The sequence below is a fragment of the Syzygium oleosum genome, unplaced genomic scaffold, assembly GCF_021117445.2.
Source record: "Syzygium oleosum isolate NSW1041296 unplaced genomic scaffold, Sole_v2.1 Sole_v2.32, whole genome shotgun sequence".
NCBI classification, from domain to species: Eukaryota; Viridiplantae; Streptophyta; class Magnoliopsida; order Myrtales; family Myrtaceae; genus Syzygium; species Syzygium oleosum.
Window position 1 is genome coordinate 488,592 of NW_026607516.1, and position 20,608 is coordinate 509,199.

Consider the following 20,608-nt stretch of genomic DNA (forward strand, 5'->3'; position numbering starts at 1 on the left):
CTTTCATTTGCCTTTCTCAAATATGGTGGACTGAGCTATCTACTGCATATTCTGTGGTTCCCTGCGAAAGGGCATCTCCCCTTTTTGATCCACAAATACAGACAAAGGAATCAAACGAAACAGATATGTACATGGAAGTTGATTGTTTTGCCAGAGAGCTTCCTCCAGTAAACCAGGGGCGGGGCGGGCCGACGCCTAGATTTTCGAACAGATCAGTTTGAGAGTCGAAACTGGAAGGAGTTCTGAAGTGCAAAGGAGGGCATCGGAATCGAATCTGCTAGATTCCGGAATAGATGAAACAATGTTAGAACAAAACAGGTTCGAGAGTCGATACTCGAAGGAGATCTCGAGGGGAAGGAGAGCATCGGAATCAAATCTGCTAGATTCTTAGAATAGATGAGTCATAATCTGAACTGGCGACGGCTTAAATTAGAGGAGAAATTTTGGAGGAATCTACGGCCAGCGACCAGTTTTAAGGGAATTTTCCAATGGATCGGATTTTCTAAGTTACATTTTTGGCCTAACCTTCACCGATGGAAAGAGAAGGCAAAAACTGGAAATGTCCGTGAAAGTTAAGACAATACAAACATGACTGACAGAGACACTTAAAAAAAATTACAAAGAGACTAGAAATGGGCTTAGTAATTAAGCGTTAGGTTTGGATCTAGTATTCAAATCACAGCGTCACCTACTCATATTAATCTTGGGAGCCACGCCCACCAAGAAGATTAATGTAAGTAGGTGACGTTAAGAGTAAAGCATTACTTGATGCACATGGATGGGGTGGCAAGGTTGGCATATCTGTATTCTCAACAAATAAGAAAATCTTCTACAACTTAAATAAAGGTTAGTTAACTCAACAAGAAAATGGATTTTCACATGTCAGTTTGATCACGATTCTGACTTTTATTCGAGGGGCAAAGGGCCTATTGAATTTGAACTCCACAGCAGCGCTTATGAAATGTTTTTGGAATAGTCATATAGAGAGTGGCAATTTCATGATTATCTCCTCGGCCAACCCCAAATTCACAACACGGTCTCACGTTTTCTATATAAGCGTCACGTCTCCTGATTTTTTCTCCCGGCGTTTGTTTCGCAAGAAATGAATTATTTAAAAAATATTTTCTAAAAAATAATCAATTATATCGCTTATAAAAATAATTGAATGACAAATATATTAATTGTCCACGTAAAAATTTATATATAAATTGTTGTTGATAATGAAAACATTTTTCATTGACTAATTATTTCGAACGATACAAACGATTACTTTTATGAAATTTTTTTTCAAATTATTTATTTTCTGCGAAACAAACGAAACCTAAACGAGTCGAGGGCCCCTCCCAAAAAATTCCTTTGCCCATCCAGCTTTTCAAGATAAATTCATTATCGCTGCAGCTGTGGCCTGGCCTCCTCTAATCAGTTTTATAGCAAAAATTAATGAAATTCTAGTACTTGACACAGTATATATGCAGAAGATGGTGAAAGGCAGAAAACAACAACATTCATCCCAAGTACCAAAAGAAAAGAATGTGTGTATTTACAATGAATAAATCGAATGCCACAGTGAAGTGCACAAAAGAGAAGAAGGCACACGTTGAGCTGTGATTGCTTGCAACTCCCCAGCAAAGAACCGGAACAGGCCAGTAATAACAATAACTGTAATGGCCTTTAATTTACAGAAACTGGAGAAGACCCTTTTTCCTTGTTATAGAGGATGAAGTTAGATTCTTGAAGAACTTGATATCCCTGATGACCAAATCTTGCAGCAAGCATAATATCTTCAACTATGCAACACTGACATCCAGTGAACCAAGAACTCAAACTGGGCATGCCGTGTGCATTGCTGAGAACGGTGAAAACGAATATCATGCAGACCATCCATCAGAAAAAGAGTCAAGGCTCACAAATCACAATATCAAGAGACCTACCCACCAAATAACAAAACCCGTGACCAGCTCTCGAATATCAATGCATAACATCAAGCAACGAAGTGCAAAATTTCCAATCAAATCGTTTGGACTTGAAGCGAGCCTCAACTTGAACAGACATCATGTTTTCTCATCAACTCTATGCTCTCAGCAATAGTCGATCCAGCTGTACCAACAAAACCTAGAGAAGCACAGCTGCATATCACTTCCTCTATGTACAGAAGGACATCAGCTAATTTGTGAGGAGAGCATTGCTTTTTCAGTTTGTCCATTCGTGCAAAACTACTTGCAACAAGCCCAACTCTCAGGCCATGCCCGCCAACTGCAAGTTCCTTTGCTGTTCGAATCACTAGCTCATCTTCTTCTTGCAGAAAATGAAGCTTAAAATTGTCAACATCTCCGGCCAAATCTCCCAAGTAAGTTCTGCTCCAGTTACCTTCAGGAAGATCAGTCATCACAAATATATGAATAGGCAGAGGTCCATTCTGCCTCAAAGATTCAATCTTTTCTTTTAAGGTTAGAAAAGTAATTTTCCAGTGGTTTTTGAATTGCCCATCCAACAATCTCAGCTGCGCACAAAGAAAAGGGGCCTTAATGGTTGTAAGAGCAAATTCCTTTCCAGCGCTGAGAATTTGAGGGACAAAGGGGAGAAATTCAATTTTCTCAATTATCGACTGTATTCTCTGATCCTTTGGAGCTTCATGAATATCAAAGTAAAGCTGCGAACCCTTATATGCAGATGTGAAGAGGCTTCCAAAGGCCAGAAGAGCAGCTGAATCAGCTTGAGAACCAGGTCCAAGAGCCTTATACACATCACGACGCCTCCTAACATATGTTATCTTCTTTTTCCTCTTCAACTGTTCATCGGGTTGAAATGAGTCTAACTCTCCGTCATTGCCATTTTGGTATGTCCAAACTGTACTTCTACAGTCTTCATCCACAGAATATAAACACTCGTCTACATTACCGTTAAACCCAGAGAGAAATGATCCACATTGCTTTAAGCTAGCAAACAGAGGGGACTCGCCAGCGGTCCCACTGTTGCAAGCCAAGTCTATATTCACTCCACACCATATCGATGCAAAAACTCGGAAATCAATTGTTCTGATCATTGAAGAAGAAACTAAGGACGAAATATCAATGATGTCAGCCATAGAGACGTACCTGAAATACAACGAAGAACCTTGGTCACAAAAAGATTAGACAAAAAAACTCTTTCTTCCTTTGGCAACTGCAAATTAACAAGACTCAGCATTGAGAATAGAAGGCCATAATCATCCCTGCCTGAGACTCTCAACCCTTCTGATGACCAAAGATATGGACAATTATGAGCAGCAAATTCACTTCTAACCAATTTCTCTGGGCGCCAAAGATAATTCAGACAACTGAAATCCTAAACCAGTGCGAGGATGCTGAGGAAAAAAAAGACTCCTAGAAAAGATCGCAAATTTACTCAAGATAGCTAATTAACATGTTTCATCTCAGTTGCAGGACGCGCTCATGAAACTTACCCAAAAGAAAATCTTAAGTCAGCATAAAGAAAGAAGTGAAATTGTAATAAAAATTGCATCTTCCGAAGTTAGCGAAATCAGCACAGAGAGCAAACGACACAATGATCGTTCCATCGCCGCACCAACGGAAATCCGGCAATCCCCACTCACCTCCCAGTCCTCAGAAGCTCCACCGCGCTCTCCCAGACCGCGAGCCGCATCTCCCTCCCGCTCAGGACCCGGAACTTCGGGCAGCTGCCGAGCGCGACGGCGTGGTGGTCCAGGACCGGCGGGACCACCAGCGTCCGGTTGAGGATCGCGGCCGCCACGATCGCGTTCCTGAACTCGGAGAGCTGGTTGCTGAACCCGCTGTGCGGCGCGTAGGACAGGAACCGCTGGCCCAGGGCTCGGACCCGGGGCTCGCACCGCGAGGGGCGCGGCGCCTCGGGCGAGCCCCGGAGGAGGCGCGAAGTGGGGGCGCGAGCGTAGGAAGAGTAGAAGAAGACGAGGAAGAAGAGGACGGCGAAGAGCGAGATTGCGCAGAAGAGGGGAGAGCGAGATCGTGGGGCGGAGCCGGATCTCTTCCTCGGCCATGGGTTCGGAGATCGGCCGGCGAGAGCTACGATGGCGTTCATCTTCGACGGCGAGAGTGACGACGGTGATGATGCCCGTTTAAGTCGCTCTTTCCAAAAACCGGATCCGAAATTGGGGGCTGACAGCCCGATGGGCCATCCCGGGCCCAAGGCCCATATGATAGATTGATTTGAACCATTAATTCCTTGCTGAGTCCGGCCCGCCCATCATAGCTCGTCTAAACCTGGTTAGGCGGCTCAGCTAATTTCATGTGAACTTTAAATACCACTTTATGTGCACAAGAGGTCAACAGAAAATAAGCCGGACCTAATTGATCATGTTATCCCTATTTAGGGTTTTAGTGATGTCGATTTGGGAACAAGGAGAATGCAACTGCAAACGTGACGAAGTAGAGAAGAGACGGCGTTGTTTCTGGATATGTAAATTATTCAAAATGACGTCATTTTGCTGATGTGGAGGATTTTCCTTTGACCTAGTTGCCATGTAGGAGAGAGAAATGATTAAAATACATCACGTATGGGCCGAGTTAACATAAGGAATCGATTGCAACAATTTGCCAAGCGTTAGGACTCAATTGTTTAATTTTTACAGAAATTTATGAAAATGCATCAATATTAATGACATAAAGATAAAGTAAATTTTTTAAAGGAAAGAAAAAGCTAATTTGGATAACCAATATCTATTTGATCAGTGAATTACCGACTTACATTTGAATTTTACTATTGATAATGAAAATTTAACAAGCCGATAGCACAAAATTAAGTTTTCATTAGTAAGTTACTAATGACTACTTGTGATCAGTATCACCAATTAAGATTTAAATATTTTCTCTGAAAACTTACTATTATCGATGTACAGATTCTGTCATCAATCTAGAAAAACTGACTTATTAGAAGTCTCCAAGTTTTCGCTCATCAATATGTGAAAGCCCCCTATTTTATTGATGATTATGAAATACCATGTATTTTTCAGAAAACTGCTAACAACGTAGCCAGTTGCAAAAATTCGAAAAAAAAAAAAAAAAAAAATTAAAATATTACCAGTGCACGTGGGATAATTTTTCCAGATTATAGGCCTAGCCCTTATGTCCCTATACGCAGTGGCACATCCCAACAAGCAAACAATCGTTAGGACAACACTGAACTTGTCTCTAATATTTGTCACCGTAGCATCATTTCAAAGGAAGTTGGACAAGATGGGGAGAGAGAGAAAGCTATTCGTATGAAGGAGAGAGCTGTGACCAAGGGCAAGAGCCGAGAAGACAAAGGAGGAAATGAAGTGAAATTGGACACTTACTCATCTTGCTGATCATGTATGGACACAGATATGCACGGTGTCCAAGTAGAAGTTGAAGTGTCTAGCAGCTAGTCGAACTGTATTATGTCTACTATTAACACTCCATGCGATTGCTTTACATAGGAAACCTCCATTTGATTGGACAGGACGTTAAGCTACGACCCGTATGTGAGCCGCAACCGTTCTCTCAAGTATTCTCCACTCCGGATTGGAGGAAACCTGCGCACATGAAGTAAGTTCAATCAAAGTTGTCGTTCCAGGCCATCCAGAACGCCAGTGAAGCACTTTCACTAAAAAAGAATATCACACCAAACTCGAATACGTTTTTTCCCCCACACAGATTGCTATGCCCCAAATAATGTCAACAGCCAGCAATTTCCTACTTCCTAGCAAGAACAAGCCACATGCTTATTAAGGTAAGTGAAAAAGGACAATATTGCACTTGCATGTAACTATAATTTCGCATCCATATAATACTATAACAATCCATTGATATTTGCTTCTCAGGAACAATTTTACGAGACGCCGAGACGAAGCTTTATAACGAATCCTTATACATGTGTAATCTCCCAAGAAAGAAGATATACGGAGAAAATAATTTGTGCTAACTACCACTTATGCATCTCCAGCTACAAAAATCTTGCTACCATTTAGTTGCAATTTGAACCTATCAGGTCATTTTTGCTATATATTTCTAGGTGTTGATTTGTATGAGTCAGAAACAGGCTAGTTTGCTGATGCGGTGGCGGGTATAAAATATGTAATTGCTAGGTCAATAATGCTAACGAAGAATACCACCGCACGGGCAGTTGCAGTGATACCTTGGAGGAAACGAGTCGCTGCAGCAACTTTTTAAGCACTCTACCACACAATCTTCATCTGGATCAAAGAAAAAAGCCATCTGCAGAGGATGCAATTTCAAATTAACAGTTAGTTTTACCATAGTCTCCCCTACAATTAAGAAGATTTTCTGACAATATGAGAGAATTTATTCAAAATACTAATAGGTAAACCGGAATAAACAAAATTCTAGTATCTACACATTCAATAAAATACAATATTCTACATCACCACAAATTTAGGCTTGATGAATTCATCATTTGCATGGCCCACCCACTCAGTTAGTGCTCTTTTCATGGACTCTAGTCTCTAGACGAAACAGAAAGATTCTGACTTTCATCCCATTAAGTAAAATATTTGAAGTAAAGTAAGGAAAAACAAGAAAAACCAGGAACCTGAAGTGGTATTTAGTAAGTATGCATCTACTTAAGAGAGAAAACTTGAAAAAACTTGAAAGGCCAGTAGAAAAAGATGGCGCAAGGAAAACTTTATTGCTTTCCTGCGCTGATTTCAAGAGCACAAACGAATCCTTAGGGACGTAATTCGGAGATTGGAAGTATTTTCTAATGTGGAAATTCTAGAAATGGGTAGTGAGCAACATTCTCATGCATTTGAATTATCATAGCCCAAAAATCTCCACTATTAGAGCAATCAACAATCAAGGTCGAGATATGATTTCATTCAACAAAAGGATCACATAACACACACGAAAAACTTAAACGATAAAACTCAATTAACACGTGACTTTACAAGCCAATTTAAACCAGGTTTCAGGGGGAAAGAGGAAAATATCCTTCATACAAACAAAATGATGCTACTCAAAATTTGACAACTTCTATGTGATAAAAGCAACGAGAATGAAAATGCATAGTTCAGTAGAAATCACATTCCTGTAATAAAGAAATTATGATGAAATAGACATGGCTTCCACTCCATTACTTCCTTTTGGCTATTATTGGGCTCTTGAGCATGAGAAACGACTTTAGCTTAGTTTTATATTCAGTTCAAGAAGAGGGGCTGAAAGACATTTGCCTTATCAGGAGCATGTCAGAAGTATTGATCAAATAATATCCTGTCAATTCGCAGATACTATTTCCAGTTACTATTGGATAAGTGTAAACACAATGCCTTAGAACTTGCAAACTGAAGAATGACAAGCGAACAGATAGCAGACAAGTAAATTACAGAAAAGCGTTCTTGTCCCGCTGGCATCACTCTGTGAAGTGTTGACCTGAGAGTAAGAGACAAACTTTAAAATTTAAAAGATATTATATCTTCTAGAAAACACTTGCTACATTTAGTTTTTCTAGTTTCATTGATTACCTGAACAAACAATTAGTCCACCTCTCCATCATGTCACCAATATTTACGATGAATGCCCTGCAAAATCATTTTCATATTGTTGATATCAAAACAAAGAATAGCCAACTCAGTCATCGTGAGAGTAGCAGCAAGACAGAGCACTTCTATGCTAATGCTTCTTTCATCGTCTTCTGCTTGTTGTACTCGTAAAAAGTGAAGATACCAAAAGAGATACTAGAGAAACAGTAAAATAAACAACAGAACTAATCAGAAAGAGAGCTGGAAGTCTTTGGCTAATCTACAGAATGGATCATCAGCAGTTCACCAAGACAAAGTCATCATTCATCTGAAGTTCTAGAGATAAATTGCTTGAGGATAACAAACTCACCCATTTATATGAGGAACAGCCTCCCAGCATCGCTGGTGCTTATCTTTATCCCTGCAGACCTGCAGACAAGCTTCATTAATTTGTCCCTGCGACAAACATTTAAGATAATCGTGCTTGAAAACTCAAGTATATTAAAGCCGACATGCCTGCAGTCCTGGAACTCCATCAGTTGCCAGTAGAGTGACCATTCCATAATCAGAATGGGCAGATGCACCATAAATTTCTTCTTTAGAAATCATTACTTCATCTGGAAATTAGTTCCAGGACGATTGTCACTTTGGGTTCTCATTTGCTTCTATGCAAAAGAACAACCATGCTATTTTAAAAGTCTAAACGACATCAGCATTACCGAATTCACATCTAGACTATATCTTGATTATGATGCCATAAGATCATCTTTTCACATTTCATATTAGAAGAACACTGCTTATATGAGTTTCCTCTTGATTCATCATATCATCTAGCCAGTCATGCACAGTTGAAGTTCAATAGGAATTGAAATAAGTTCAGAACTCATCCGAGGCAACGGACAATGATATTGACTCACTAGCCATGAAAATCAGAGAGATGAGTGCACCACTGGACCTGGATAGTGTAGAAGACGAAGGAATGCGCTAGGTTTGTTTAAGGCCCCTATTTTCTCGAAAAAGTCATTCTCCAGGTTCAGTGACAGAGCAATCAAAGAGAGAAGCTTTCTCCCCACAGACCTAGTAAAAAATTCCATCATAGCAGTAGAATAGTAGGTTATGGTAAAGATGAAAATCCATCATGTAAGAGAGATAACCAATGACAGAAATATACGCAGTGAACAAGAAACGGATCCACATCATTCTTCTGAAAATTTACGCCCGAGTAACAAAATATCACATAGCAAAAAAGCTAGAGTAGAACTAATATCAGAAGCCATTTAACTTGGCGAGACATATCTGTTTGCACTTAAAATAGATTAAGGATATTTGTCTAGTCTAAAAATTCCAATAGTAGATGGAAATTCTTAGAATTTTGCAAAGAATGGCCATTTGGGAAAACGAAATCACTAGGTACAAGCTCTAAATGAACAATACTGGAACCACTTCCAGGTTGATCAACATGCAACTGCGTCAACGATAAGCAAGTGCTAAGAACTTACTCTACTTCTCTGTAGTAGGATTCCATTGTAGATTTCCAAGATGGCATCGTATCTGGAATTCACTAGAAGGGGAAAGAAACTTCAAACACTGCTTATAGAAAAGTCCGCATTTAATGATTTGTTATTAGATGTCAAATAGTGCATAGCACCTGGATAACACTTATGATGATGATGCAAACGAAGTTGAGCACAATGGTGTTAGAGGAATAGTATAGTTGATCACAGTGAGACGCAGTTTACTAATGATGTTGTCATGATAATACTACTGCATACAATACTCAGATGAAAAGCAGTCCATTTGAAAGGAGCAAATATATTCAACAAACCATACCTTCAGGAGGCCATTGGTTCAGATTCTTTTGATGCGAACAATCTTCTAGAGGGCCAATGTAGTAACTCTCTTTTGAGTCACCTAATGGAATCACAGACCTGTGAGTAATAACCAACCTATTTTTCTGTCCTTAACAATGGATAACCGACCAGAAACACGTACAATATAATACATTCCCATATCCATTAGCATGTATGTTCCCACAACCAAGCTCAAAAAATTTTAGACAAATCCTCAAGAAAAAAGATAAGTAACTTGATTTTAGAAGGAAGGCTAACAAGTCTAACCAAAGATGCCACGGAATGCAACTGCCCATGTGTGTGTGTGGTGAGAGAGAGAGAGAGAGAGAGAGAGACCTTTGGAGTTTGAGGAAGGGTCAAGGATCTCAGCATACAATGGCGTGTAGCCTCTATGTTCCTTCCGAGCCAATTTCATTTTCTCTTCCAAGGGGAGTGAGAAGAACTTTTTGCTTTCCTCAAGCACTTTGGCGAGCAACTCTTCCTTGACGCCATGATTCACTAGGTAAAAGAAGCCATACTCTATACAAGCCTGCAATCCAAATTCACATGCACACACTTCTCAGTTCCGAGATAAGTCTTCTCACACACACACAACCAAATGAACAAAAAAGAGTAATTCGAGCCAATCTGAATACCAAGTCGCATTGTTCCTTGCACTATAAAGTTAGATCACATGAAATGACTGGAGAGACTCTCTTAAGACAATAATCTTTATACTCAATTTGGACGGAGTGATTAAGGATGCCAGTCTTTTAAGCGTTTATAAATTGATGTAGAATAAGGGTATAAATGGGAAAAGGAGAATAACTTCTACTCATCAATTCTACTCCTTTCCGTCTCTTTCCCTCAATTCAAACATCGATCGTGCAAAACCCTTCCTCTTCCCCCAAAATCCCTCCCAACAAACATAGTGTTAGGTAAACGATCAAAAACACCGTTACAGGTGCAACTGCAACAATGTCAATGATGTTAACTACAGCAGTGGCCATGACGCTGACTGCAGTTTCGCATACAAAGGTCACACAACGTCAGTCCCCAGCCACCGACGAACTCGAAGACCGCCAGCGGTTGGCTCGTTTCGGACACAGCTAAAAACAGGGACCCCGAGAAGACGACGAGACCACGGGTTTCGTTCTGCTCCGACACAAGCAAACGGGAACGGGGAAACACGGGAACGAGCCGGTTCGCGAAGCGCTCGGGCGAGAAGAAACCTGGCGTATCGAAGCGGCGGAGGAGAGGCGGTCCGGCGACGACAGGTCTATGATCGGAAGTTTCAGCGCCGTCGCCATGATTTTGTGTCTTCGACACCGACGGCGTGTTTTCGGAACGAGGGGAAGTGGAAGAAAATGTGCAGAGATTATTATCCTGAGTTTGACTTTTCAAGTTAAGAAGAGGCGATGGAAATGATTTTGACCAAAAAAAGAAAATTCTTCTTTTCGGATTCATATTTTATTTCCTTCGAAAGTATAGAGAATTGAACAAGAGTGCCAAACATATATTCTATTTTCTACCACAAATTGTCCTCATTTTCTCTTTAAGGGCGAATAATGTGAAGAATTATTAAGTCTATCCGCGAAATAAATTCCCCTTTAGCGTCATTGAAATTCATTTCCTGCTCGAAGCTACAATTCTATATCTACAGACCATTGCCCACCATTCACTGGACAACAACCACCATGCTCAATGACCAATCACCAATGCCGCCGCCCGCTGCCACTACCGCCGCCGCCATCACACAGCTAGCTAGTGCAGTGACTGACCCCAATGGGCGCGTAATTTGGCGCCGAAAGAAAAATAAAAATGAACAATTTTGATTACTCGAAAGAAAAGAAAGAACAAAACCCACGAGGCAGCAATATGATGAGACAGGAAGATGCAATATCCCTGCCCGCAATTGATATGTTCGAATTAATAAATATGCTTTTGAATGGAGTCAAGTGACTCCATGTTGATCTACTTCTGCCAATATCAAGACAACAGCACCAGAAAAGCTCTGATTCGCCCTAGACGCGAGATTCTCCTTCAAAATCTCTCAATCAAAATGATCTCAAGGCACTCGATCCGGTTACAGGTTCACAAAAAAAATTGCCAGGACCGGCACAAAATGCCTTGTGCTATGAGTCACTTTAAAGATACAAGAACATGGCAACCCCTCGAGCTCGTTTCCATATCTAAGAACTCCACGCCGGAGACAAGGGGGGGGGCAACTACACATAAGGACTCACATAGTCGCAGCTCCTTCAGCAAGTCGAAGCTGCAAAAGTTTGGCATGAACCCACTTCAGGCAAAAGTTACAGCGGCTTCATATTTGTCCCGCTTTCAAACTGGAAGAACAATCGCAAGTTAACAGGAAGCTTGATGCATAATGAATCCAAGCAATCATCATCTCCTGGCAAATCTGCTTCTTCGAATTGCAGTGACAGGAGTTCGGTAAGGAGTTGTCCCCACAGATCTCTGCTGATGCGGTTCCTCTTCTTCATCACTAGTTTCATCGGATCTCCATCTCAGTGCTCGAGCTTGGTTCTCGTCCTCAACCGCAAAAGATCTCTCACCACTGCTGAGAGTTAGAAAGCATACCATCAAGATGTATCAAATGACCGATTATAACATCTGCGGTTAAGCGCAAAAGCAACATGGAGGCACGAAAAGAGTCAAAATATTCAAAGAAATAGAGGAGAGCGATCGCATTACCTCCAAGAGATGTCCATTAGATCATCTGAAGAAACAGCATTCCAAGGTAAACCGTCGGCCTCTGAATGGACCCTTTTGCCAGATACTGCCTTGTGCAGGTCCTGCTTAGAACTTCTCAATAGACTGTGGTGGCTGGCAGGTGAGGACTGAGGATTCGCCATTGATGCTTGAGAGTGTAAATGACTACTTCTCTGGATTTGGTCGCCGAATCCATTTACTTCTACTGCTGACGAAATATGATCAGGCGAATTGCCCTGGGGCCAACTCTTTTGACGAAACTTAGGCGAACCTCTAGGAAACCTTTGCAATGGTGAGGCAGGTTTGAAATCAAAAGCTCCAGATGTTGACGTATCATTTTTTAAACTTCTGCCAAGAAGATTTGAGCCTCTTTCTGTATTCAAAAGCAATGACTCTCCTGGAACTGAAGACCAGTCGGTGTTACCAAGTCCAACTGCAAAATTGGTGCTGGACACGAGTACTTTCATAGGATTCCCCAGATCAGATCGTTTTGAGGAAGGCGTCATGACCTCGTTCAATATAACAGAAGAATCCACAGCTACGGGAATTGAAGAACTGTAAGGAATAGGCCTTCGTTCAAGAGGAAGATTACATTCTTCAGGCATATGAGCATCTTCAGAGGTGACGGCTATGTCAGGCAGCTTTCCACTCTTTATCTGTTGCTGCTGCACCTCTGGTAACAACTCTATACACTTATCCTGTTTTGTACAAGCAATTGCTAGTTACTCTCCAGCAGTAGAGACAACAAACAATTTTTTCCGCGCACGGTACAACATGCAAAATGAACACTCTGAAACAAGCATCAAGCAACAAAGGAAGACTTCTACTCCTAAGGACCTCCCATTTAGGAATCTTGCAAAATATGTCAGTGCCAACTTAGCTTACTAAGAGAATCCACCTAAGGTGGCTTCACATGCTTGGAGTCTTGTCTCTAGTAGAGCCGAAGCACCTGTCCAACAACTTGCCACCTTCGAACACGAAGCTAAAAGGTCAACTACAAACTGCTTACCACTAGCTCTGTTCTCCAGTGACTAGCGGCTTCCATTCTAGATAATATGTCTTGACTAGCTGAAGTGGTCGATGCAAATTCCTGCTCCAGGCGCTGTAGTTCACAATCAACTTGGTATGCCTCAGAATACCTGTGGCGCTGCAATGGAACACAAGGGATTTGTAGGAATCAGGCAAAACAGCCATACAGTTTTCTTGTTTGAAGAAATAACTAAACTAGCTCTCACAGCCAGGCAAATGGCCAGAGGCAAGTGGGTTAACGGGCCAAGGATGAGACCCAGGTTCAAACCTGATATATCCTGGACCTATGGGGTAAAAATCCCACCAAAAAAATAAAATAGAACTACCTACAAGGGACGAATGACTTCTAGAGATGATGTAAAAGCAGCGGAACAAACCAACATCCAACAGATGGAAACACAGAAATTTAATATTTGGTAGCAAAGAATTATTGATGGCATCAGCGAAATCTGACAAATTAATCAGAGAGATAAAGTGAAGCAACTGTTTGCATTTAATATCCTATAGCTAAGTAGTCAAACTACTCAAGAGTGACATTTCATATTCATTCTCAGTGATCAGCAAATAATGGCGATTCATTAGAATCATATTGAGACACCGAAACTCAATTATCACTTTCGTCAAAATGCCACTAGATTACCTGGAGATAGAAAACAACAAGAAGATTTCCAATGATAGTTGAAGGGTCATCAGATGCATAATCCATTAGACACTTGTGAAGATACTTCTCCTCGTCAGAGTTCCATGGCAACTCTATCATTCGATCTACAAGCTTTCTCCTAATGGAAAGGCAACATATTTCAGTGACTAAAATTTCCATCCATTCCACCCAAGTCCTGCATTCACCTTTAACGGTATTGGAAGGATCAACGGCAGCTTCATACTTAAGCTTCCTTTCCCTGACTTTGGAACAAAGCATCCTCTGATAAGTAAATGCCTCAGTGAGCAGCCCACACTCCACCCTCACTCGAATTGCAGTAACAGCCTCAGGAAGCGAGATTAACTGTGATCCACCATCACGCCCAGACCAACGTAAAACCATCAGGGCTGTATCTGGCATTCCTCTCTCTAACAACACTTGGGCAATCTTAGGATGAGTTGTTGAGCCTGAGATCTCTGGAAGAAGGTGACAAGCTTCCTAAGAAGTGTAAATTTGGGAATAAATATTAGCCTGTAAACCAATAGAATCTTTCCGACCAAAAGAAACAAACCAGTAGAATCTCAACCAAATTCCTAAAAATGAAAAGATGATGATATTCAACATCTCCATAGTCTCTTTGGCCCCAAAAAATCACCATAGTATCCAAAAGGCCAATAAATTAATATGAAACTTCACTAACACTTGCTGGCAGACATATTTGAAGATTTTTGTTATTTTCGCTTTCAGTAACTTCGGTGGCACTCAACTTGCACTGTCCCGGAAATAATGACTCCTTGACAAATGCGACACCAAAGACTAGCCCTCTTCAATAAAAAGGATTCTTAATACATCCAAAGATTACAATCACCTGAAACACGAACAAGCTGAAGAAGAGTATTGCTATCTCATTCCTTCTTTAAAGAAACTCCTCTGTTTTGCAACGGAAGCCACTTGTAATTAATGATTAACTTGCTTGCAAGGACTTCACCTTATTACCTTGTAACAATAAATATTTTCATTTGTTCTCGAACTGAAAATTTTGCGTAGATATAAATGTAGCTATGGGAGAATTACAATTTGCCCCCCAATTCTTTGGAATTGTGGCAAGTTGCCCCCTGACAATTTCAATTTTTTCAATTTGCCCCCTGACTTTTGAAATTGGTTGCAATGTGCCCTCTTGCGTTGACTGCAGCCAAATTTTTCTCACGTATCTGACCACATGACAACACGTGACTATTTCCAGAAGGGAGATTGGTTATACATTATGTGAGAAAAAAATATAGGGATTACTCAAAAATATATATTTCACATGTATATATCGATATGCATTTGGCATTGACTACGATCAAATTCTCGTTGGAACTTTAGTCACATGCTCAAATGTGACATATTTCTGAATTATTCCTCTACTTTTCAATAGGTACATACTTATATAGACGAACGTAATCAGTCACATACCATCACATTGTCAGAGCTTCAAGTAAATTTTGGTTTGAGTCAATCTCAGGACACATTGCAACCGATTTCTAAGATTCTAGAGCAAATTGTAAAAATTGAAACATCATGGAACAATTTGCAACAATCCTAAAAATTAGGGTGGCAATATGTAATTTGCTGCAAAGATATTTATAACACATCAACAAGGATCATGGAACAAATTTCATGTGGACTAGGGACTTCAGAACCTACATCCGAATAATCCAAGAGGTGCAACTTTTAGTGAGCATGATCAATAGCATTTACAGCTCAATCCAAGAAGGGAGAACCATTCAATACATAGAATGATGACTTGACAGCAAAGCTTCTCCTCTACAACCAAATATTAATACATAAAGTTCAGCTCAATCCAAGAAGGGAGAACCATTCAATACATAGGGCCCGTTTGGTTCAGCATTTCCAATGCTCATTTGGAGAATGTAAATACCTTTAGGTGAAAGTCACTTTGGGGAAATACAAATGGCGTTTGGTAAAAAATCATTTGAAAGCCATTTGAGAAAATGCAATTGTGTTTGGTTATTTTTTTACAAATGAGCTTTGAGAGGTTTTTTTTTTTCAAAAAAAAGATACTCTTTGGATGAACAGTTCCGGCGAAGGGCTACAGCCGCCGGCGAGCCAGATCCGGCGCCGGCGGCCGTCGCCCGACCTCAGGCGACTGTCGCCTGAGGTCGCGCGACCCCAGCGGCGGCCGCCGGGAGTCGCGCGACCCCAGGTGACGGCCGCCGGGTCGCGACCTCAGCGACGGCCGCCCGGGTCGCGCGACCCTGTGCGACGCCGCCGAGGTGGCGCGACCCGGCGGCCGTCGCCCGGGTCACGCGACCCCGGCGACCGCCGCCTCGGGGTCGTGCGACTCAGGCGTCGCCTGAGGTCGAGCGACCCGGCGACCGCCGCCCCTGGGTCGTGCGACCTCGGCCGCCCGAGGTCGAGCGACCGAGGCGACTCCCGAGGTCCGGCGACCCCAGGCAGCAGTCGCCTGTGTCGCGCGACCCCCAGGCGGTGGTCACCGGGGTCGGGCTAGCCCTCAGGCGGCGGTCGCCGGCCGCCGGAGCTGCTGCAGGGAGAAGATGAACAGTTCCAGTGAACAGTACCAGTTGCATTTCGAAAATGAGCATTCCCAATGGACCTTTCAAGGTGCTTTGGCCAAATGAGCATTGGAAATGTAATTGCATCTCCCCAAAGTGAGTAAAAAAATTTGCCAAACACCATTTGCATTTGGCCAAGGGCCTTTAGAGCCCAAATGAGCATTGAAAATGCTGAACCAAACGGGGCCATAGAATGACAACTTGACAGCAGAGCCTCTCCTCTACAACCAAATATTAATCAGAATAACCATAATTTTCAAAGGCAAAAATATTTGTGCACTATGACTCAAAAAATGTTTGGAAATTCTATCTTCGTGATGTTATTACAAGATCCGATGGTTGACCGGTTTAATTGTGCAAACGCAAAACATAGAAGGTTGGTAATGATGCCACCTCAAAGAAAAAAGTACCATTAATATGTCTGACAATAATAAATTACGAACAGTACAGTAATGGAAAGCTGCATATGCAGCATTGAAGCTCATCCAACAACTTACCTTCAAAGCTTCATCTGTGTGATCGTCCAAGAGATAAAATGTTAGAGACTCCAGCAACAAATGCCTGGTTACGCCGAAAGATGCTGCAAAGTCATCTACAACGTGTCTCCAGCATTCATCAGGTAATGTCCAGTGACGATCATAGAGGTAATAGAGAAACTATATGCCAATTAAGGAAAAAAGGGCACTTTTCAGCATCTTCATCGCTTTGAAATTACAAATGCAATTAAATAAAGCATCATCACTTATTGAAATACACAAAAGACAGAAGGATACAATTGCCCGCTTTGCAACCACCAAATCAGAACTTCCATATAAAAATAACATGTCAGCTGCAGCACGAAGGTTCTCAAATGGATAGCATCCAGACAGCCCTTCTACCTTAGCCCTGAGGTACAAGGAGGCCCCACTTTTCTGCAAAGAAAAGAGCTCCGACTCATCTCCCATTTCTTTCGTATCTTCCTCAATTATCTCAAGATTTCCTACGGCATCTTCAATGAAAAGGGAACCTTCCTGTCCACCAGATTCTGTGGAGAGATTTACGACATCAGGCCATGAACGCTTTATTGCAGCTGATTTTCTCTCTCGGAATAAGGTGCGCCATTGTTCATAATTAGCATACCGAGACCCCCGAGTTGCTAAAAATTCATGCCGTATGCACCACATCATAATCTCCATATGCTGAATGAAGAGGAAAAGAGCAGTAACTAAGTTACTCCCACCTTAAAAAATCAGAGTCAATGCATTCTGTGGAACAATTTCACATCTTGATCTCCAGTTAATATACCCAAACTCAGTACTTGTTCAGATGTGACAGGCTATTTCATAGTTACATAGTCTTGTAACAAAGATTCCACCCATAATAATAATTAAGCGAAGCATGTCAATGTTTATGTCTGCTAATGCAGCTTGTTGAAATTCACTTTAAATTTGTCCAAACACCCAGTGCCTCAACAGAATTTGTAATTATAATGAATTGTCCACCTGGTGCAAGTTCTATAAAAAGTGGATTGTTCTTCTTTTTCTAGAAAGTAATATATGAGTGGATTGTACTGGGCATATCCTAGACTTAAGACCGTACATTCAGCTCTATCTTTTGGTTAGAGAACACAAGCATTCTCCAGCCGCTGACAATTGCGATAGGTAAATATCCCGTGTGTAATTTAGCTATATCAATGATTGAAAATTTATCCCACAATAATATTGGAAAACAAATTCTCTAAGAAACAGTAACATAGAAAACTATGAACATGGTTTTCAAGTGAACTACTGAAAACTCCAGTAACCAAACCTGCTTTGTCTTCAATATGCTCTCATGAAGATGGTGCAAGTCATGCAACTGCGGGGAAAGACTTCCCTTGAACGACGACTCCAAAACTTCTAGTACATTAGACATGCCGGCCAGCTGTGCAGAATACCTGAGAAGCAAACTTGATCTGCTTTTCATATCCATCAACTCAAGGTTATCTATTTCACAAAAATGTTAAGGAGAAATTACATCCAAACACAAAAGTTGAACTAGACTGGAATTCCAAATGTGTCAGAAAGTCTTTCAGGATACATATTCCTCGAAGCTCTGCCAAGATGTTATTGAATGTTCGCTTGCACCAATCCTTTACAACCACTTCATCAAGCAAGAAGGCAGTGACAGGATCACTAGATACGGCACTTTCATCCATACAAACATCTGTAACATCTGTTGAACTTCTGTCAAAGAGAACATGTTCCACAAACAAAATGCTTTTGGATAAAGAAAAATGAATCTTATCAGGGAATATAGGTTAATGTTATTTGGAAAAGGATGAATACTCGAATTAATGTTTTTCTGTTGTCTATGTTAACAGCACCCTATTGCAATTCCTGTAAAACGCTTTTCATAAATGACCAATTCTTTCTTAAGGAAATTCCAGTTTCTGTAAATTTTGGTTAGCAAATTGAATAATATAATGTGGAAGCAAACTTCTGTAGAGGAAAGCAACTCAAATTTTTGGGGGATACAGTGGCATATCAAAGACGCCGAATTATTCTCCAATGCCACATCAAACAAAGAATATAGACGTTGAACGTCCGCGTTCAGTTGGTTCTCATCTTCTCTTTCTTGAAATCTCTCATCACATCTTTTCGAGATAAGGCCAGCCTCGATACACTCGTAGTACAGACGAAGCCGAAGTCTGTTGCCACTTTTGGGTATTTGGGTTCTACATATCGGACAATGATCGCAACGTTGACTACACTCTGCACACAAGGATGCATGACCGCAGGAGTTTAGAACATGATGTACATAGCGGCCACAACTTCTCAAGTCCCTAGTCGCCCTGCACCGCTCAATCTTCGCCTCATTGCACAAGTCTACCAAATCAACAGAAGCTAGGTGTTCCAATGCTTCCTGAGAAGCAAATTATAGGGGGGCAAATAGCACACCACATTAACAGGTAATCTTCTCGAAACAAAAGTAAAAACAGATATTGATGTAATGCCATAATTCCAGAGATAGTCCAATATGTCATTCCAATTTTTTCAGAATCGTTTGAGTACCGCCTCGACGTGTAAAAAATCAACTCAAAGAAGTTTTAAAGTCTCACTAGCTGAACATTTGTGTCAAATGCATGAGCTCAACTCAAACGAATTGTTCACGACAGAATCAAATCAACCTTAAGCCACATGAAAATAAGTCTCGGACTCCCCCAACAGCTATGCATCGAAAGAATTCGGAGGAAAAGCAGCTTGGAGGGGGCAAAGACTTGCATCTCGTTCGACATGAGCACGATTATAGACATAAAAACGCTAATCGAATGCTCAGAACACTAAAACGCCGCCGCCACTGCCGCCGTGGCGGAGCCTATGGTGGCACCGATTACCGACAAAGCTTGAACTGCCAAACGCAGTCCTTTCTCCAAACAACAGCGAAAACAAGCGCCGTCAACGACGCTTAGCCAAAAACACTGCGCGCCCCGTTGCCTCCCGACGGACGACCGCCGTCCGTACAGAACAACACACTAAAGAGTCCGTCCTCCGCGGACGTGAGAAAGGCGAGCGCGTACCCGAACAGCTCCGCTGCTGCAGCTAGGTCGCAGAGATCTCGAGCGGGCGCCGCCGCCGCCGCCGTCCGGCGAGGCCACGACCGGCCCGTTGCTCAGCCGCTTCGCCTCCATTTCTGCCGCCGCCGCCGCGCTCCGGAGGGGAAGGGGAGGCCGGACCGACGCGTCGATTGGCGGGCGGACGATCCCGAGGGGACGAGCGAAATGCACGACCGGACGACCGACCGACCGAGAGAGTGTAGAGCGGAGCAGAGAGGTTTCCAGATTTTTCTAGGGCTTAAGCGATGGTGCAGCCATTGGAGGTCGGAGAAGCTCTCTTTTTCTTTTCTTCTTTTTTAATTTTTTGGGTCCCCGTTTTGTTTTTGAAAATTAGAGGCACTCGAGGGGTCGGCCGTCGATTCGGCACAACGGCGTCGTTTTCGGGGCTCGTTCGCAGGAAGTACGTCCCAATATGGTCGTGGTCGGCCCACCCGGGCTGTACGTACCGCTACACCTTTTTGTTCTTTTCGTTTTTGTAAAGGAAAATGACACGGTGGTCCATAAATTTTTAATTCGCTTCATGCGATTCTTGAACTTTAATCCGATGTGCAATAGTCGTCTTTGAACCTTTTAATTTTTTTAATATGATCCCTGAATTCTTGGTAAATGTTTAAACTTATCTATGGACTATTTAAAAATATCGAATGTTGTCCATGTACTTAAATCAATGAAAAGATAACATTTGATATTTTCACATAGTTGAGGGACTAATTTGAACAAATACAAAATTTCAGGGACCACATTGAACAAACTAAA

General features: G+C 41.8%; 3 protein-coding genes across 7 annotated transcripts; all 3 read right to left on the reverse strand.

Moving 5' to 3' along the window:
* Window positions 1–1,482: 1,482 nt before the first annotated feature.
* On the reverse strand, window positions 1,483–4,110 carry LOC115686537 (O-fucosyltransferase 30). Its single transcript, XM_030611872.2, has 2 exons — window positions 3,593–4,110; window positions 1,483–3,095 (listed from the first exon to the last, which is right to left on the reverse strand). The coding sequence occupies exons 1-2, from the start codon at window positions 4,054–4,056 to the stop codon at window positions 2,036–2,038; spliced, it is 1,524 nt and encodes a 507-aa protein (XP_030467732.2). The 5' UTR covers window positions 4,057–4,110; the 3' UTR covers window positions 1,483–2,035.
* A 1,321-nt stretch (window positions 4,111–5,431) lies between these two features.
* LOC115686544 (2-oxoglutarate-Fe(II) type oxidoreductase hxnY-like) lies at window positions 5,432–10,706 on the reverse strand. 3 transcript variants are annotated; one of them, XM_030611880.2, is made up of 11 exons: window positions 10,533–10,705; window positions 9,658–9,850; window positions 9,302–9,382; window positions 8,971–9,022; window positions 8,427–8,548; window positions 7,988–8,088; window positions 7,842–7,900; window positions 7,475–7,531; window positions 7,337–7,382; window positions 6,133–6,212; window positions 5,432–5,530 (listed from the first exon to the last, which is right to left on the reverse strand). In XM_030611880.2, exons 1-11 carry the CDS (start codon window positions 10,608–10,610, stop codon window positions 5,467–5,469), a joined length of 933 nt encoding a protein of 310 aa, XP_030467740.2. In that variant the 5' UTR covers window positions 10,611–10,705; the 3' UTR covers window positions 5,432–5,466. The 3 variants fall into 3 exon arrangements, with proteins under 3 accessions (XP_030467740.2, XP_056160668.1, XP_056160667.1); XM_056304693.1 differs by lacking the exon at window positions 10,533–10,705 and adding an exon at window positions 10,424–10,471; XM_056304692.1 differs by lacking the exon at window positions 7,337–7,382 and having other exon boundaries at window positions 10,533–10,706.
* Window positions 10,707–11,336: 630 nt separating this feature from the next.
* LOC115686507 (E3 ubiquitin-protein ligase HOS1) lies at window positions 11,337–20,144 on the reverse strand. 3 transcript variants are annotated; one of them, XM_056304508.1, is made up of 10 exons: window positions 19,817–20,144; window positions 18,774–19,161; window positions 18,337–18,471; window positions 18,067–18,242; window positions 17,052–17,189; window positions 16,776–16,934; window positions 13,700–14,197; window positions 13,040–13,177; window positions 12,013–12,728; window positions 11,337–11,878 (listed from the first exon to the last, which is right to left on the reverse strand). In XM_056304508.1, the coding sequence occupies exons 1-10, from the start codon at window positions 19,925–19,927 to the stop codon at window positions 11,704–11,706; spliced, it is 2,634 nt and encodes an 877-aa protein (XP_056160483.1). In that variant the 5' UTR covers window positions 19,928–20,144; the 3' UTR covers window positions 11,337–11,703. The 3 variants fall into 3 exon arrangements, with proteins under 3 accessions (XP_056160483.1, XP_030467691.2, XP_030467690.2); XM_030611831.2 differs by having other exon boundaries at window positions 11,337–11,875; window positions 17,052–17,456; XM_030611830.2 differs by having other exon boundaries at window positions 17,052–17,456.
* Window positions 20,145–20,608: the final 464 nt, after the last annotated feature.

What these genes read in the sequence shown, in the direction of transcription:
- LOC115686537 (XM_030611872.2), bottom strand. Translation starts at nt 4,056, where the DNA reads ATGAACGCCATCGTAGCTCTCGCCGGCCGATCTCCGAACCCATGGCCG. An exon ending in GAGCTTCTGAGGACTGGGAG is followed by an intron (nt 3,096 to 3,592) that starts GTGAGTGGGGAT and finishes GTTGTATTTCAG; the next exon opens with GTACGTCTCTATGGCTGACA.
- LOC115686544 (XM_030611880.2), bottom strand. Translation starts at nt 10,610, where the DNA reads ATGGCGACGGCGCTGAAACTTCCGATCATAGACCTGTCGTCGCCGGAC. An exon ending in ATGGAGTTCCAGGACTGCAG is followed by an intron (nt 7,901 to 7,987) that starts GCATGTCGGCTT and finishes GCTTGTCTGCAG; the next exon opens with GTCTGCAGGGATAAAGATAA. An exon ending in AGCGACTCGTTTCCTCCAAG is followed by an intron (nt 5,531 to 6,132) that starts GTATCACTGCAA and finishes TCATGTGCGCAG; the next exon opens with GTTTCCTCCAATCCGGAGTG.
- LOC115686507 (XM_030611830.2), bottom strand. Translation starts at nt 19,927, where the DNA reads ATGGAGGCGAAGCGGCTGAGCAACGGGCCGGTCGTGGCCTCGCCGGAC. An exon ending in GCATATTGAAGACAAAGCAG is followed by an intron (nt 17,457 to 18,066) that starts GTTTGGTTACTG and finishes CTCTTCATTCAG; the next exon opens with CATATGGAGATTATGATGTG. An exon ending in ACACAGATGAAGCTTTGAAG is followed by an intron (nt 14,198 to 16,775) that starts GTAAGTTGTTGG and finishes TACACTTCTTAG; the next exon opens with GAAGCTTGTCACCTTCTTCC.